This window comes from Scyliorhinus canicula, chromosome 1 (genome assembly GCF_902713615.1).
Source record: "Scyliorhinus canicula chromosome 1, sScyCan1.1, whole genome shotgun sequence".
In the NCBI taxonomy this organism is placed as follows: domain Eukaryota; kingdom Metazoa; phylum Chordata; class Chondrichthyes; order Carcharhiniformes; family Scyliorhinidae; genus Scyliorhinus; species Scyliorhinus canicula.
The window spans coordinates 22469446-22489053 of record NC_052146.1 but is presented as its reverse complement, the minus strand read 5'-3'; the positions used below and the strand labels follow the sequence as shown (position 1 = coordinate 22489053).

General features: G+C 46.2%; 1 protein-coding gene across 8 annotated transcripts in view; it reads right to left on the bottom strand.

Annotated features, from left to right (window-relative positions):
- Positions 1–19608, bottom strand: part of rph3ab (rabphilin 3A homolog (mouse), b) — a 388420-nt gene that overhangs the window by 14967 nt on the left and 353845 nt on the right. For all 8 annotated transcript variants that reach the window (XM_038820309.1, XM_038820380.1, XM_038820230.1 and 5 more), the window contains 4 exons: positions 16830–16956; positions 15693–15749; positions 5710–5861; positions 3748–3829 (listed from right to left, as the gene is read on the bottom strand). In XM_038820309.1, the coding sequence (XP_038676237.1) occupies positions 3748–3829; positions 5710–5861; positions 15693–15749; positions 16830–16956 (418 nt within the window). The remainder of the gene's footprint in view (positions 1–3747; positions 3830–5709; positions 5862–15692; positions 15750–16829; positions 16957–19608) is intronic.

Sequence of the window (19608 nt, the reverse complement as noted above, 5' to 3'; positions counted from 1 at the left end):
TCCACAGTAATTTGCTTTTAAATACTTTGCGTCAGTGTTTCATGGCGGAAGACACTAATAACATTCCAAAAATCCTAAATAATCAAGGGGCAAAAAGGGGAAATAAATATGATAGCTATCGCTGGAGAAAAAGGTAGGGAACCTAATGTAGCTAAAGGCCGATAAGTCCCCTCGACCTGATGGGTTGCACCTCAGGATATTGAAGGAAGTAGCTACAGAGATAGTGGATGCACTGATCGTAATCTTCCAAGAATCCTTAAATTCTGGAAACATCCCAGAAGATTGGAAAACTTCCAATATAACACTCTTATTCAAAAAGGGAGGGAGAGAGAAAACGGGTCACAATAGGCCAGTTAGCTTAACATCTGTCATTGGGAAAATGTTAGAACCCATTATAAAGGATGTAATAGCAGAGCATTAAAAATACATCATATAAACAAGCAGAGTCAGCATGGCTTCATGAAGGGGAGATCATGCCTGACAAATTTATTAGAATTCTTTGAGATGGGGGGCGGCACGTGGCACAGTGGTTAGCACTGTGACTACGGTGCTGAGGAGCCGGGTTCGAATCCTGGCCCTGGGTCACTGTCCGTGTGGAGTTTGCACATTCTCCCCATGTCTGCGTGGGTTTCACCCCCACAACCCAAAGATGTGCTGGTTAGGTGGATGAGCCACACTAAATTTCCCCTTAATTGGAAAAGAAAAATAATTGGGTACTCTAAAGTTATATAAAAAATATAATTCTTTGAGGTGGTAATGAGCAGGATAGATAACGGAAAACCGGTAGATGTAACGTAACTTGGATTTCCAAAAAACGTTCGCTAAGGTACCCGCAAAGAAGGCTGCCCCGTGGTGTTGGGGGTTGTATATTAGCATGGATAGAGCATTGGCTAACTAATGGAAGTCAGTGCGTTGGTAGAAGAGGGGCATTTTCGGGATGGCAACCTGTAACTAGTGGAATACCACAGAGATCAATGCTGGGCCACAATTATTTACATTATATATCAATGACTTGGACGAGGGAAGTGAATGTACTATTGCCAAGTTTGCGGACAACACAAAAATAGGTGGAAATGCAAGTGGTGAGGATGACACAGAGTCTATAGACAAATTAGATGAGGGGCAAAACCTTGGCCGATGGAATATAATGTAGGAAAATTTGAAGTTATACACTTTGGGAGGAAGATTAAAGGAGATGAATATTATTTCAATGGAGAAAGACTGCAGAAAGCTGCAGCATAGAGGAATTTGGGGTCCCCGTGCAAACACAACAAAACGTTAGCATGCAAGTTCAGGTAATGGGGAAGACAAATGGAATGTTGGCTGTTATTTAAAAGGGAATGGAGTATAAAAATAGGGAAGTCTTGCTGAAACTATACACGGCACTAGTTAGACCACACCTGGAATAATGGGAACAGTTTTGGTCTCCTTATCTAAGGAAAGATATACCGGCATGGGAGGCAGTACAGAGAAGGTTCACTAGGTTGATCCCAGGTTTGGAGGAATTTTTTTTATTGGGAAGGTAAAATAGGTTGGGCCTATACTCATTGGAGTTTAGAAACATTGATTAGGCCACAGCTAGCCTATTGTGTGCAGTTCTGGAATCCATATTATAGGAGGACTGGAAAGGGTGCAGAGGAGATTTACCAGGATGCTGTCTGGGCTGGAGAGTTTTAGTTATGAAGAGAGATTGGATGGACTTGGGTTGTTTTCCCTGGAGCAGAGGGAGACTGAGGAGGCGGGGGGGGGGGGGGGGGGGGGGGGGGGGAATACTTTAGATGCATAAAGTTATGCTGGGCATAGAAAGAGTAGATGAGAAGAAACGTTTCACCTTGTTGGAGGGATCAATGATCAGGTGGCATAGATTTAAGGTAAAGGGTAGGAGATTTAGAGGCGATGTGAGGAAAAACGTTTCATCCAGAGGGTAACTCTCTGCTTGAAAGGGTCGTGGAGGTAGAGACCCTCATAACATTTTAAAGTATTTATTGGCACTTGTGATGCTAAATCATACAAGGCTATGGGCAAACTGCCGGAAAACGATATTAGAATATTTAGGTGGTTGTTATTGACTGGTGCAGATGAGATGGGCTGAAGAGCCTTTTCTGTGCTGTAGACCTCTATGACTCTTAAGAATGAGGTGACCATATTGATTCTCAGGGAGCTTGGCAGGGTAGATGCTGAGAGTTTGTTTCCCCATGTGGGAGAGTCTAGGGCCATATGGCATAATTCAGAGTAAGGAGTTGCCCGTTTAAGGCAAAAGATGAAGAGGAATAACTTCTCCAAGAGGAAATCTGTGGAATTCTTTAGCGCCATCGAGGCTGGGTCGTTAAGTATGTTCAAGGCTGAGATAGCTTTTTAATCAGTTAGGGAATCAAGGGTTATGAGGATAAGGTGGGAAAGTGTTGAGGATCATCAGATCAGTCATGGTCTCATTGGCCATGCAGATTCGACAGGCCGAATGGCCTGCTTCTGCTCCTATGTCATATGGTCTAAGAGGCCAAGATGATTTACTTTTAACATTTCCTTGTGGACTAGGAGGAACACTGTCCTGTTCTTTTGGCCAACAAGGAATTCTTAGACCCTTTTCTATCCCAGGCCTTCCTCTTCACTCAACAATGATTATCATAAATTAATTTGCCATTGGCTATCCTTACAAGAGGACCATTTTCTTGGTTTTCCAGTACAGCCTGAAGCCTCGCAATTTCCAACTCTGACCTGACCACCTCCATGTCATCCCTCTCAGGTAAGAGCTAACATCGTGAACACTTAAGTGAGGCCCAATTATTTATTTTGCAATTAAGGGACAATTGAGCGTGGCCAATCCACCTACCCTGCACATCTTTATTTTTTGGGTTGTGGGGGTGAGACCCATGCAGACTCGGGGAGAATGTGCAAACTCTGCACGAAAAGTGACCCGGGACCGGGATTGAACCCGGGTCCTCGGCGCTGTGAGGCAGTAGTGCTAAACACGGTGCCACCGTGCTGCCCCAAGATTTTTTTCAATTATTCAGACTTCTAGCTAGCACTACCCTGTGTTCTTGCCTCTCACTCTAGCTCTGCACATTGATGTCTTGTCCCAGGTTAAAATTGGGGGTTTTGACTCTGAATGATCCTCACTCTACTTGGAAAAAGTGCTGAATGGAGGCCTTGTACCACTTCATAAATATCATGTTCATACTATTATAGGCTATGGTGTGAGTTTTCTGGCCCTTCCTGTTGGCGGGGTCTTCCAGTCCCCCTGCGACGGGTTCCCCAGTGGCACAGCAAAATCGACCTCCGGCAAGCTGCCCGTTGCCAGAAAGCCCACCGTGCCAGTGTGTGGGGGCAGAAACATCCACCATATGAATTTAGAAGCCACTTGTATGATTCAGAGATGAAGGCACCATATTCTTATATTCATTTGTCCAATTCTTTAGAGAAGGCATTAATCCAGATTATATAAAATATTAAACCTTCATCTCATATTAGCAACATTTGGGTAGGAAACTGCAAACTGTTCAAGAATAATGTACAATCGTGGGATTTCGGTTCCCAGTTTCTCCTTTAACTCATGTTTCCATGATTCCTTTTGCTCTTCTTGAGCTAAATATGAAGCCAAATATCTTCAACCCCAATATAACTTGACTGAGGAATGTGTACCATTGTGAATAAAAAAGGAATTAATATAAGGAGTTATTTTATTGATGATGAAATCATGTGTATCCTCCCCCATCTTGAATGTTTGCACACAAGATTAATCAGCCTCACCTCATTAAATTCAGGGTTCAGTGTCTTCTTCTTGATTTGAGTTTTTTGCTTGGCTTTTTTCCCCATGTCAGGCTTGAGGCAGCTGAAAGAAACCAAAAGAAACCAGAATCAGGGTTTAAAATTAATGCCTTGTATGTTAATTCTTTTTCGGAGTACACAATTTTAAAATTCCAATGATGGGGCAATTTAGCGTGGCCAATCCACCTACCTTGCACATCTTTTTTGGCGATTGTGGGGGTGCGACCCACACAGACACGGGGAGAATATGCAAACTCCACACAGACCGTGACCAGGGGCCGGGTTTGAATCCGGGTCCTCAGTGCTGTGAGGCAGTAGTGCTAACCACTGCACCACTGTGCCACCCTAATGCCTTGTATATTAATTTCATGGGATGGGAAGAACATCCATCCAGACACTCCCATTTCAAGTCAGATTTAACAGGCATGTGGCATGCAGTCATCATGGATCTGATTTTTAAAATGTCTGTTATTACATAGAATCATAGAATTTTATAGCACAGAGGAAGGCTCTTCGGCCCATCGTGTCTGCACCGGCTCCCGAAAGAGCTACCTAGCTAGTCCCATTCCCTAGCCCTATCTCTGTAGCCCTCTAAATGCATCGCTTTTAAAATAGAAAATGAGCACATACTAATTCTTAGGCAAATACCTTCTGCAATGTCATTCAGTGACCACTTGCTGCAAGTGTGGAAATGCATGTAGATTTTCTTATTTTGTGGATTACTCTCATCAGGTTATAAGAACATAAGAACTAGGAGCAGGAGTAGGCCATCTTGCCCCTCGAGCCTGCTCCGCCATTCAATTAGATCATGGCTGATCTTATGGTGGCAATCAGGAAGTCATTCCAGTTGAAATAATGCATTAATCTGTCTCTCATTTTGTTTAGTTCCACAGTACATTGGAATTTCAAAACCTATAGGTTTAGCACAGTGGGCTAAATAGCTGGCTTTTAATGCAGAACAAGGCCAGCAGCGCAGGTTCAATTCCCGCAGCAGCCTCCCCCGAACAGGCGCCGGAATTTGGTGACTAGGGGCTTTTCACAGTAACTTCATTGAAGCCTACTTGTGACAATAAGCGATTATTATTATAAATGCAATGCCTAAACTCCCTCGCTCCTGCAAAGGCGCTGACATGCTGTGATAAAACTCCATATTAAATAAATCCTAAGCACCCCTCTCAGCTGTTTATTCTTTACATTTGTTTTAGATTTGTTCATGGATTGTGGGCATCGCTCGCAAGGCCAGCCTTTATTGCCCATCCCTCATTTCTCTTGAAATGTCTTCTTGAACCATTGCAGTCCATGTAGTGAAGGTACACCCACATTGTAACTGAACAATTACAATGGATACTGTCCAAGGAATCAGGAACTGAAGATAGTCAGCCAAGAGTCAGTTATGAACATTTTGTCCTCACTTGCTTGGTACAATTCAGGCAGTCGTCAATCTTTACCTTACTGCAGTAATAATAGAGAAAATAAACTAATCATTAAATGAAAAAGAAAACCACGGATGCATGAACAAAATTGCCACCATGAAAACGTAGGGAACAAAAACTAGATGTAAAAAAATAGGCTGACTGGAAGAGAAGAACAGGAAGAGAGGACTGAGTCTGAGAGAGGTCCTTGGGCAGGAAACAGACCGACAGCACATTCCACACACTGAGAGGCACTCGGACCGACTGGCAGAATATACGCATGTTGCTGAGTTTGCACAATGACACAGTCCTACCAGAACCGTACACCCTCGATAGAAAGCAGGGACTAGAATTGAGATGGCCCTGATGAGAGAACAGGACCGGGAGGTTTGCCTGACTAGGCAGGAAACTAGACAAACTAGACATTCAGACAGGCAAACTGGAAGATCACAAGAGAGTGAACTTTAACAGACCCAATGGATCAGGTTAGGAAAAATGTCATAAATAGAATGACAGATACAACATTACATACATTTTGACAAAGGGATCAGAGTATCCATTGGCATCCATGGCAGCTAAATGAACGCAACGTATGATTCCCACAATCAGGCCTCCCTGTTGGCTGTTGTACAGGAGGGAGACAAGAATCCGGCCTCGCTCTTCAATATCAACGCCATGTTCACCCTGCAGGGAGAAATCAGTGTGAATGTACCCATCAAATGAGTCTTACTGAACCGTTATATACACGCAATGATGAGGCAGGCTGTGCCCAAAATAAGGAATAACAATTTGGGGGGGGGGGCTAACGTTCTATGGTTAGAACATTCTGCTCTGAGATTTTTTACCAGGGTTCCTTTCATACAGAAACTGACCTGGGGAGTGTCACCGAAAAATGCTGTCCTGGGAAACTATACCAGAGGAAGTGAACTAGGAAAAATACCACAAACTATACAAGAGAATTGTCCTACAGGAGCTGTAGCTCATCTGACAACTTCTCTTTTGGGCATTTTGCTTTGTTCCACCCCTCCCATCTCATTTAAAATCCTTGTCCTGTATCATCCACTCAAGTATCACATCAGGTTTCTCACTGAGTTATCTCTTTGCTTTCCTCCCTCAGCCTCTGTACAGCCTCTGCGCAGAGAGACCTCACCTTCAGTGATATTAACCTCCATCACAACTCTAGTTCTCTCTCCTCCAATTTCACAGACCTCCTTTCCTCCCAAAACCTGTCCACCCATATAATCTCTTTCTACCCACATGTACCGCTTCAGTCTCACTGTCAATCTGACCAATCATAACTATCACTGATAAGGCAGAATTGTTCCCCTTTTCCATACAACTTTCTGTGTGCATTCTTCATCAAATCCCTTGCCTTTACATTTTAACTATTTCGTTTTTGGCCTGCAATTGATCATGAAATTTCTGCAGCTACTGATTTGAAGTATCACACACACAATTGTTAATGCCCTTGCCCCCATTAAAACCGTTCCACATTCTCACCCCAGCTGTTACCTCTGCATACCCACTCACATCTCTTCCCTTAAGTCTAAGGAATGCAGATTTGAACACCTTTGGTGGACAACTGGTTTAATCATCTATCTCCCAATTTAGCTGGATTAAAATGCATGCGGGTCTGCTCTCCATCTTTGGAACTGCTTACTATTCAAAGTATCACAATACCCTAGACTAGTGCATGTTCAATCCAGCCCCACTTGACCCAGAACCACAACATGGGAAAAATTAGATTTAAAATACCCGAGGTCCTTGGTTGATCCCAATGAACTGCAGTCACCAGGTTGAGTAACTTTTTATTATGTGCAACATTATAATTAAGCAGACAGAAAATGTAACTAACTATCTAGTGTCCCTTACCCAAACCCCTCCCTCTAACTACAAATTGGGAAGACTGAAGCCCCATCGTTTTTGATTCCCACTGCAAATGTTCCCAGGTCAATGTTTCCATCGCTGGAGACTGTCTGAAGCGGAGGCATGCTGTTCACAAATTTGGACTTGTATTTGACCCTGAAATGATCTTTCAACTACATATTTACTCCAGCACAGATTGCCTACCTCCACTCCCGCAACCTCTCCACTCCCGCAACCTCTCCACTCCCGCAACCTCTCCATTCCCGCAACCTCTCCAATCCCGCAACCTCTCCACTCCCGCAACCTCTCCACTCCCGCAACCTCTCCACTCCCGCAACCTCTCCACTCCCGCAACCTCTCCACTCCGTTCCTGCCTCAGTTCATCTGCTGCTGAAAACCCTCATCCATGTTTTCTCTTCGCTTGAATATTCCAATGGTTTCCGAGCTGGCCTCCCATCTTCCACGCTATATAAACTTCTGTTCATCTAAAACTCTGCCGCTCACATCTAAACACATTCCCAAGTCTCATTCACCCATCAGTGCGTGCCCACTCAGTGGCTGACACTCCCAACAACTTATCAAGTAAAAACTATATATTTTTATTCAAACAACATTTTCATTACACCAAACACAACAATGCAAATACTAACCCCATATTATTCCTGAAGTTCAACCCCCCTCTGCCCCACAAAGAATCAAACTTAAAAGGACAACCCCACCCCCTCAACAGCTGATGGTAACCAGTTCCCTGAATAAGGAGATGAAGGGCTGCCACCTCGAGTAGGACCCTTCATGGTATACTTGATGTTCTCCAGGTTCAGAAATTCCACCAGGTCCCCCAACCAGGGCCTTAGGTGGCACCGAGGACCTCCACCGAAGCAGAACTCGCCTCTGGTCGTTCAGTGAGGCGAAGGCTAGAACATCTACTTTTGTCACCGGTGTGTTTGACACACCAAAAATGGCCACCAACAGGCACGGCTCCAGCTGAACAGCCAAAATCCCTGTTAATGTTGCGTACAGTTCTGGTCGCCTCATTATAGGAAGGACGTGGAAGCTTTGGAACGGGTGCAGAGGAGATTTACCAGGATGTTGCCTGGTATGGAGGGAAAATCTTATGAGGAAAGGCTGATGGACTTGAGGTTGTTTTCGTTAGAGAGAAGAAGGTTAAGAGGTGACTTAATAGAGGCATACAAAATGATCAGAGGGTTAGATAGAGTGGACAGTGAGAGCCTTCTCCCGTGGATGGAGGTGGCTAGCACGAGGGGACATAGCCTTAAATTGAGGGGTAATAGATATAGGACAGACGTCAGAGGTAGGTTTTTTATGCAAAGAGTGGTGAGGCCGTGGAATGCCCTACCTGCAACAGTAGTGAACTCGCCAACATTGAGGGCATTTAAAAGTTTATTGGATAAGCATATGGATGATAATGGCATAGTGTAGGTTAGATGGCCTTTAGTTTTTGACTTCCCATGTCGGTGCAACATCGTGGGCCGAAGGGCCTGTACTGCGCTGTATCGTTCTATGTTCTATGTTCTAATGTATCAAAAAAGGAGGCCCAGAAACTAACCAGCTTGGGGCAAGACCAAACTAGAGCAGCGCTCACACCTATCATTCACCTCCAAAGAGAACCAACTCATTGGTGCCCTAGTCAGTTTTGTTCTGTGCACCACCTTGAACAGGATCAGGCTTAACCTCGCACATGAGGATGTGAAGTTGACTCTGTAAAGAGCCTCACTCCACACTACGGCCTTAGAGACCAAACCCAGCTCACCCTCCCACTTCCTCTTTACTTCCTCCAATGATGCCTACTCAGTCACCAACATCTGCTCATAGACATCAGAAATCTTACCCACCCACCCCCAGCTCGGCCAACTGTCCATATGTAAAGGCAACGGTACCAGGGGAATTGAAGGAAGCTCCTTGCGTAAAAAAGCATGTACCTGAATACATTCCCTCTTGGGAGCTAGAACTTCCCATACAACCCGTCTAGACCAGGAACCAGTCTAGACCACAGAACCTACCCTCCAGAAACGTGTCTCTGAACCTCTCCAACCTCCCTCTCCCCTGCCTAAATGATGAGTCTAAGCCAGATGGCACAACCTATGGTTCCGGCAAACTGGAGCCAACAACAACACAGAGCCCAGTTTAAAATGCTGTCCAAACAGATTCCAAATCCTCACAGAGGCTATCACAACCGTGCTTGAAGAGAATCTAGCAGGGGAAAAAGGGAGTTACACTGTGACCAAGGTCCAGACTTGACCCTATACACAAAACCATCTCCATCCGCCCTCACATAGAGGCCAGATCCTTAGACCACCTCCGCACCTTATCAATAAGTGCTGCCCAGTAATAATATAACAGAGTTGATAATGCCAAACCCCCTGCCTGCCTGTTCCTTTTACAGAAACGTCCGACGAACCAAGGAGTCTTACCAGCCAGAGATCCCTCAAACCCAGGCTTTGCCCTCTTCCAGACCCTTCCATCAGGCAGCAGATACAGAAGTCTGAAGATCCACACATCCAGACATGGGAACAACCTCTTCCCCACAGCTACTAGACTCCTCAACAACTCTCGCTCGGACTGATCTGTTCCCTGGAAGAACACTATTCATGACATCCTATGCTGCTCTTGCTCATGTGAGTGCTTTATTTGGCCCCTTGTTCCACACTGTAACCAACCACTATTTGTCAATGTGCTTGTCGATTATTCATTTTGTCTACAACGTACGTACTGTGTACGTTCTCTTGGCTGCAGAAAAATACTTGCTGTGCTTCAGTGCATGTGACAAATCAATCAATCAAATCAATTTGTTAATCCTGCAAAAGAAAACATTGGGAAGAAAGACTGGGAGACACTGGAACAAAAAGGAAAAACCTCAGGAGAATATTCGTCTTCACCGCCAGTACCCTTCCCGCTAAGGTCAGAGGAAGGACATCCCACCTTTCAAATCAGCCTTCATCCCATCCACAAGATTAAAAAAGTTAGGTTTATGCAGCGTGGCTCAGTCATGGGTCACCCAGATATCGAAAGTTAGTCTTGGCTAGACAAAATGGCAGTCTTCCCAGATCAGCTTCCCTCCCCGAAGGGCTCACTGGAACAAATTCACTCTTACCCAGATTTAGATTGTACTTCAAAAGGAGCCAATTTCCTGAGCAGCTTCATTATCACCCCCCCCACATTGGAGGGACAGCCCATAATATATAGCAGCAGATCGTCCGCGTATAAGGACACCCCATGCTTCCTCCCCCCACGCTCTATCCCCCTCCATCTGGTAGAAGACCTCAATGCAATGGCCAGCGGCTCAATTACTAAGGCAAACAAAAACGCACCCTGCCTTACACGCCTGATGAGTTGGAAATAACCAGAGAAGGGCATTTGTATGTACACTCGCAGTGGGTGACTTGTACAAAGGCCTAATCAATGAAATAAATTTTTACCCAAAGCCAAACCACCCTAAGGATCTCAGAGATACTCCCACCCAACCCTATTGAATGTCTTTTCCGCATCCATCAAAATGATCACCTCTGGTGGCCCGTTCTTTAAGGAGGGCGACAACACAACATTTAACAATCTCCTAATATTGGCCGGCAACTGATGGCCCTTACCAAAACCAGTCTGCTCCTCTGAAATCACCCCCGGTAGGCAGGGCTGCAAACGCATTGCCAACACTTTAGCCAACAACTTAACGTCGGCGTTTAATAATGAAATGAATGAAATGAAAAATGAAAATCGCTTATTGTCATGAGTAGGCTTCAATTAAGTTACTGTGAAAAGCCCCTAGTCGCCACATTCCGGCGCCTGTCCTGGGAGGCTGGTACGGGAATCGAACCGTGCTGCTGGCCTGCTTTAAAAGCCAATGATTTAGCTCAGTGAGCTAAACCAATACGATTCCATTCCATAGGATACTTGTCCTTCAGGATCAAAGAAATTGAAGCCTGCGTCAGTGTGGTGGGCAAAACTCCCCCGGGACACGGAATCATTAAACATATCCAGCTGAAGTAGGACCAGCTGCCAGCAAACTGTTTGTAAAATCCAATGGGAAACTCATCCAGACCTGGTCTTTGCCTGACTGCATTAATCAAATACAACTTGTGAGCTCCTACAGCCCTATTGGCGTCTCCAACTTCTGCCTTCTCTCCTGCTCCAACTCCGTGAGGGTCAACCAATCCAAAAATTGCCTCATTCGTTCATCGTCCTCCGGGGGATCTGGCTCATACAACCCACAGTAGAAGGTCTGACACACCTCAGTAACGTTCTCTGGGGTAGAAATTTCCAGGTCACCCGAGGCCCTGTTCTACACTATCTCTTGGGAGACAGCCTGCTGCCTCAGCTGGTGAGCCAACCAACAACTGGTCTTCCCCCCATATTTATAAAAGGTTCCCCTTGAGCACCGCAGTTGGGTCACCACCTTACCATTGACAACAACTCAAAATCCATTTGCAATTTTTTTCTGTCCACCACTAACTCCAGTGTCGGGGCGATCAAGCACTGGCGGTCCACCTCAAGAATGGAATCCACCAGTCTCGGCCTCTCCACTGTCCCAGATTTATCTCTATGCGCCTTAAAAGAGATTATCTCCGCTCTAAAAACTACCTTCGGGGCCTCCCCGATCTTGGAAGGCAAGACCGCCTCTTCCTGGTGAACTCAACATACTCCCCAATGGCAGAAGATACCCGCTCACAAAATCTCTTATCCATGAGCATTGCTGTGTCCAAAATCCACGGGGGTTGCTGAGAGCAGCCCGGCTCCAACATCAGGGCCACAAAATGTGGAGCATGATCCAAGTACCCCACACCCCCTCACTCCAGGGAGAAGAGACCTACCCACCACGAAGAAGTCAATCCGGGCTCAGGCCCGATGGGCACGAGGAAAGAAAACTCCTTGTCCCTCGGAAACAAACCTCCAGGGGTCTGCCACCCCCATCTGTTACATGAACACCAATAACGCCTTCGCCACCCCAGATGGACTCCGTGACTTGGGACTTGGCCTATCCAACCCAGGATCCAAAACACAATTGAACTCCTGCCCCATAATTAACTGATGTCAATCAAGATCTGGGATAGATACCAGTGCCTTATTAATGAATACCGGCACCCAGTTCGGCGCATACACATTGACCAACACCACCGGCGTGATGACCAACAACCTAGTAATGATTACGTACCTCCCACCTTAGTCTGCCAATATGTTACCTGCAGAAAAAGCCACTCTCTTATTTATCAACACAGCGGTTCCCCCACGCAGTACAATCAAAGCCTGAGTGATATACCTGCCCCATCTATCCCTTCCGCAACCTTGTTTGATCTTTAATTCTCAAGTGGGTCTCCTGTTTAAAAAAAAAACCACATCAACCTTCAAACTTCTCAAGTGCACAAATACCCGGGAACGTTTTACTGGGCTATTTAACATCCTCACGTTCCAAGTTATCAAGCGGATAGTGGGCCTTCCCTTCCCCCATCCCCAAATCAGCCATATCCCTCCTGTGAGGCAATTTAGCAGTACCTCAACCTGCACCAGCTCTGGGCCCACTCAAGATGGCCGCCACATCCTCCATAAAGCCAGTCCAAAAACAACGTAATTGTCACCGTCAGCAGTTCACTCCTCACCTCCTCCTCCTCCCAACCCTACCCCATCCTGAAGACCAAACAACCAACATAAGAGCAAAAGCCCCTCTCCCCCCATCCCCAAACAAAATAAATAAAAAGCATTAACTTGTTACCTTAAAAAAAAATAGAAACCACCCCTATGGAAAGAAGCTGCAGACGTGTCTCTCCTTCTCCACTCCCATTAACTAGCTATACTTCTGACTGGGTGACCCCCACGGTGTGGAAATCAAAGTCAACAAAACAGTATATCAATGCCCACCCCTCCCCAGACCAAACTTTCATATAGAACAACAGAGGAAAATCGACACCCAGCCCCCCCCCCCCCCCAAAGGAAAACTCAACTGTGCAATGTACAAACCCCAACAATCCCAAAATGAACACCCACCAACAAGCCCAAGCTCAACCCCAAGCTCTCCCTCGCATTACAACAATCTCCCAAAAGATACACACAGATGAACTTAACAGTGAACAAACAACAAACTCCATATTCCTCAAGCATCTTAGCTCACCCCCAGTCTGTGCCTCTTGACATCCTCTGGCACATCAAAATAATAGTCTGTCCTCGGAAGTTACCCGAAGACGAGCCAGGTGCACCACATGAACCCTCCCGTTGCTCTTGTACAGTACAGCCTTGGCCTTATTAAATGCTGAACACCTTCCTGCCAGCTCTGCCCCAAAATTTTGGAACATTCTGATACCGTGGCCCTCCCATCGCGATGGTCCTTCGTCCACCTCAGGACCCCTTCCTTAACCAGGTATCGGTGAAACCTGACCTTATCGCCTGAGGTTACTCCCCCGATCTGGGCCTTTGCTTCTGCAATCTATGAGCCCGGTCCAACTCGGGAGGGGTCGAAAAGACCCCCCTCCCCACCAACTTTCTGGACATCTTGTATATATAGTTTGTGGAGTTGGAGCCCTCCAGCAGCCCGACGATCCTTAAGTTCTGTCGTCTGGAATGGCTCCCCAGACACTTGGCCTTCAGCACTCTCTGGTCCTCAGTCAGCACCGCCATCTCCGCCTCCAGGGAGACAATCGAATCACTATGGTCAGAGAGCACCGCCTCCACCCTCTGTATCTTCACCCCCCCCCCCCGTACCTCTATCCGCCGCTCCTTCCTATCCCTGGCCACCCAAATTGGGGCCAAAGCCCCCTCCATTGCCTTTGCAGATCCTCAGCGACAACCTACTGCTGCTTCTTAAATTCGTCGGTCAGGAAGTTAACCAACTTCTTAGTCATCCGCTGAGGTGCCACCGACCATGCCCCCCTCCCCTGCTGTGGCTTGAGAAACCTTTGAGTCTGACGATAACCATTTGCCAGACTTCTGCTTTGTGCTATTTTTACTGGATATTACTTGAACGAGGGGGGTCTTATTCCATCGGACGACACCAATTCCCTCCAAAACAAATCACCCATAAACCATGCAGAAAGGGCCAAAAAACCAAATATCGTGGCCAGAGCCACTGCATGTGTGACCGCACATAGCCTCTATCAGAAATCCAACTTACCAATTTTAAAATTTTCATCCTTGTTTCCAAATCATTCTATGGCTTCATTGATGACTATCTCTGTAATTCACACCAGCCCTCCAAGCCCTCGAGACGCGACTATTCCACTGCATTGTCTGGTCTCCCATCTGTAAACTTCACAGTGAACAATTTTTTTCTCTCAAAATTTAGAGTATCCAATTCTTCTTTTCTTTGAATTAAGGGGTAATTTAGCATCACTATTCCACCTAACCTGCACATCTTTGGGTTGTAAGGGTGAAACCCACGCAAACACTGGGAGAATGTGCAAACTCCACACGGACAGTGACCCAGGGCTGGGATTGAACCCAAGTCCTCGCCTCTGTGACGCTGCAGTGCTAACCACTGTGCCACCGTGCTGTCCACTTGAGGTCAACCAAGACTCTGCTGCGCTTGCTTTAAATAACAGCAAAACGTCTCTTTCCATTATTTACCCTGTGTTCGTTGGTCAGGTAATGTCTTGATTTTCAACCTCTCATCCTCATTTTCAAATGTCTTTATCGCTTTGTCCCTCTCTCGCTCTGTGATCTCCTCCAGCAACAGAACCTTCAAAGATATCTGCATTTCTCTAATTCTGCTCCCTTGTGCATACCCATTTTAATTGCTGCCCCATTGGAACCGGCTTCCCTGTTCTCCGGCGCCGTTTTTTGGGCGCCCGCGGGATTCCCAGCGCGCCGGATGGGGGCCGTTGACCGAGGGCTCCCCCTGCGATTCTCTGGGCCCCGATGGGCCGAGTGGCTGATGGGTTTGGCCGAGACCTGCCGGCTTGGATTACTCACATCCCACACGGCGGGAAAAGTGTGCAGGGGCCGTCGTTGGGGGGGGGGGGGGGGGGGGGGGGGTGGTGCGGGAGGATCTGACCCCGGGGGGCCCCACAGTGGCCTGGCCCACGATCGGGGTCTACCAATCGGCGGGTGGGCTGGTTCCGTGGGGGCCTACTTTACTCCGCGTTCTGCCTCTCTAGGGCTCCGCCATATTGCCCGGGGGCCAGCGCGGAGAAGAGAACCCCTGCGCATGCGCAGAAATACGCCAGCAGTTCCGCGCATGCATGAACTTGCATGAACCACTCCAGCGGCAACCTAGCTCCCTAGAAAGGAGAGAATTCCTCACTTTCGGGGGCCACTGACGTTGGAATGGTTGGCGCCGGTTTTCACGCCGGCGTGGGGACAGAGCCCCATTATTGGAAAATCCCACCCATCGTCTTCAGTTGCCTAAATCCCAAGCTCTGGAATTCCCTCTGCGTCTTTACCTCCCTTTCCTCCTTTAATAATAATAATAATATGATATTTATGATTTTTATTAAATTTATGATATTTATTAAAACTACCTCTTTGCCCAAGCTTTTGGTCATCTGCCATAATATCTCATTCTGTGGCTTGATGATACACAATGTTTCTGTGAAATACTTTGGGACATTTACAGTGTATAGCAGTAAAAGGTGCGACATAAATACAAGTTGTTGTCCCATTAGAGTATTAAGCAAAAAGTACAATGCAGAGATACCATTAATCCAAGTTTACCTCATCCTCATAAAGTGACATCCCTCGTGTTGATCCAGATGTTGAACCTCGTTTTACCTATAGAAATATTCACAATGCATTTAGGGACAGTCTGAGGGGCAGCAAATAAATCAGTTCAAATGTATTTCTGATCTGCAACTTTGGAAACTTGTTTTTTCCCATGCTTTGCTCATCGGTCAACCCATCTCTTCCTCAAATTTCAATCCTCCAAAATTAAGATTGTGAACTGTCTCCTCTCTTCCCTGCCAACATTGGTATATTAGATACAAATGTATTGCTATTTTTTGGTTTATTTATAAATTTAGAGTACCCAATATCCTTCCTTCCCCCCCCCCCCCCCCACCAATTAAGAGGCAATTTAGTGTGGCCAATTCACCTACCCTGCACATCTTTTTGTGTTGTGGGGGTGAGACCCACGCAGACATGGGGAGAATGTGCCAACTCCACACAGATAGTGTCCCGAGGCCGGGATCGAACCCAGGTCCTCACCTGGAAGGTGAGGAATCTGTACGGATCTGAATCAGTCACTTCAAAGTAGCTGGAGTGCGGCCAGACTCCACATCGCATATTTCATAGAATTTACAGTGCAGAAGGAGGCCATTCGGCCCATCGAGTCTGCACTGGCTCTTGGAAAGAGCACCCCACCCAAGCCCATACCTCCACCCTATCCTTATAACCCAGTAACCCCACCTAACACTAAGGGCAATTTGGACCCTGAGGGCAATTTAGCCTGGCCAATTCGCCTAACCTGCACATCTTTGGACTGTGGGAGGAAACCCACGCACGCACGGGGAGAACGTGCAGACTCCACACAGACAGTGACCCCAGCCGGGATTCGAACCTGGGACCCTGGAGCTGTCAAGCATTTGTGCTAACCACTATGCTACCGTGCTGCCCATGGGGCAGCAGTGCTAACCACTGTACTGCTTGTGCCATATTTAGGCATGCCTGTGACTCATGCCAACTTTAAATGTGATCAAGACTATCCAAAACTGATTTTACATACTGATGACTAATAGAGACAGTTTCTACCCTCTAGTTCGCTTGAAACCCTGATCCTGGAATTGAAAATTCAACGCTTTATTTGACCATGAGACTCCACCCTCCAGAAGAATAAATAACTAGTATTCCCCTTACTGGCACCACTCTCTCCAGACAGATGTTGAAGTTCTTTGCTTGATTGGGTTTGAGCTTTTTCAGAGAAACTCTGGTCTCCCCGATGAATTCATTGTGACCAAATTTGTCTTCATCCAGTACAGAGATCCTGTATCGAAAGAGACCAATTCAGGTTGAAAAGGCAACAAACAACCATGGTTTACATCTATACAGTTCCTTTGAGGTAGTAAAATGTCCTAAAGTTGTTCACAGGCAGGTGATCAAACAAAATTTGACACAGCCAGATAAGAATCTCTATGGCCAGACAACCAAGTGTTTGATCAAAGAAGTAGGTTTTAATAAGCATCTTAAAGGAGGAGAGTTGGGCAGGGAGATGTTCCAAAGCCTTGGGCCTACGCAGCTGAAAGCATTGCCACCAATAACGGGGTGATTAAAATCAGGAATGCAAAAGCAGCCAGAATTAGAGGAACACAGAGGGCTGGAGTATGTTACAGAGAGAGAGAGGAAATTCTATGTGTGAATTTGCAACCAAGGATAAGAATGGATCAGGAGCCAATGTAGTTTAGTGAGCACAGGGATGATCAGCGAATGGGATTTGGTGCAAGTTAGTTTACAGGCAGCAGAGTTTTGGATTGGCTCAACTTTAGGAAGGGTGGAAGATGGGAACCCAGCCAGGAGAGCAATGGAATAGTCAAATCTAGAGGTAACAAAGACAGATTCACCAGAATTCAAGGGCAATATTAGAAACACTCAGCAATAAAAAGGTCAGATAAATAACACACTTCTTGTCAAAGAACTGACACTCAATTAGTGTTACTACTGTCCTAACAAGTTCTTCCAATTTAAAAATGTTTGGAGTAAAGTTCATTGAGATCAAACAACACAACTTGGACAACTGTGAATAGTTTGGAGGCTGTTAATTAGCATGGTAGGGCAAAGACAGGTATTGAGAAAAAACATTTTTAAAAAAGCAAAACTTGCATGGTGGAATTAATAAAATTAATAGAAACACAAGTGCACAATAAAATCCAACAATACTGACATTTGAGTTACTATTGCATCTTGCTTTTCCCTCCCAACAATGTGTTGCTGGAGTTGATGGGGTCATTGGGAGCGCATTTCATCATATCTCCGTCCACCAGCCCTTGTGCATCTATGGGTTCATCACCATCAGAAACTCCAGCACCTGAATCTCTGCTACTCCTGCCACCAGCCCAGGGAAAACACTTTCTCATCACAGGTGAGGTCAAAGGGGAACTGATGTAGAGTCCGGATCTGCCTGGTGTCTTGGTGGAGACGTTCCCAGCTGAGTTTGAGCTCTGGCTGCCATGTTTCAGAAATCTCCGTCAGCTCAAATGTGATGGAGCACATTTAATCCCGTCTCCCAGGCCTGGGATTGGGTTGACTTTCCAGTCTCTGGGTCTGTGTGGTCTTGGGTCTTGTGCCTGTTGGCGGTTCAGTGGGTATGGGTTGTCTGAGCCGGCCGGACCATCCACCCCCTCCTTCTGGACCCTAGGTCGTTGACTACCTGGGTCCGGTCGAGTCGGCATGTTGGAAGTAATGAGATTCATGTTCAGATCATTGGAATCCTTGAAAGATCCTGAAGAGGGTTCTCCGTTTCAGATTCTGCTTTATCCTAGATGTCTACTTTCTTTGTATTCCAGTACAGTGGTCTTTATCCTGCTGACTGCCTCGTCCCTCAGTTATCCTGTTTGTGCAGTTGATGGTGTTTATATGGATTTCAGCAAAGCCTTTGACAAGGTCAATCATGGAAGCCTTATAAAGACGGTAAATGCATATGCGATACAGGGTAATTTGGATTCAAAATTTATTTAGTTGTAGGAGACAGACGGTGACAGACGGCTGCTTTGGGATCTGTGCTGGGTCCATTATTATTCATCATTTATGTAAACGACATAGATTACTATGTGGGGGCTAAGATCAATAAGTTTGCGGATGACACATAGATTGGCCGGGTGGTTAACAGTGAGATTTAGTCTCTTGGGTTACAGGGATGGTCAAATGAGCTGGTAAGTGGCAGATGGAATTTAACACTGAAAAATGTGAGGTGAGACACTTTGGTAGGAGAAATTTGACAAGGAAATATTCAATGAATGGCATGACACGGGATTGTTCCGAGGAACAAAGGGACCGTGGCGTGTTCGTTCATCAATCTCTGAAGGCAGAAGGGCAGGTTAATAGGGTGGTGGAAAAGGTATATGGGACATTTGCCTTTATCAATCGAGGCATAGATTACAAAATCAAGGAGGTCATGTTGAGTTGTATAGAATTTTGGCGAGGCCAGAGCTGGAGTACTGTGTGCAATTCTGGTCACCATATTATAGGAAGGGTGTGATTGCACTGGAGGGGGTGCAGAAACGATTCACCATGATGTTGCCTGGGATGGAACATTTAAATTATGAAGAGAGGTGGGATAGGCTTGGGTTGTTTTTGTTGGAGCAGAGAAGACTGAGGAGTGACCTGTTTGAGGTGTACAAGATTATGAGGGGCATTGACAGGGTGGAAAGGGAGCAGCTGTTCCTCTTCATTGAAGGGTGAGTTACGAGGGGACACAGGTTCAAGGTGATGGGAAGGAGGTTTAGGGGAGATGTGAGGAAAAACCTTTTTACCCAGAGGGGACGGTCGGGAATGCACTGTCTGGGAGGGTGGTGGAGGCGGGTTGCCTGACATCCTTTTAAAAAGTACCTGGATGAGTACCTGACATGTCATAACATTCAATGCAATTGGTCAAGTGCTGGTAAATGGGATTAGGCAGATAGGTCAGGTGTTTTCACGTGTT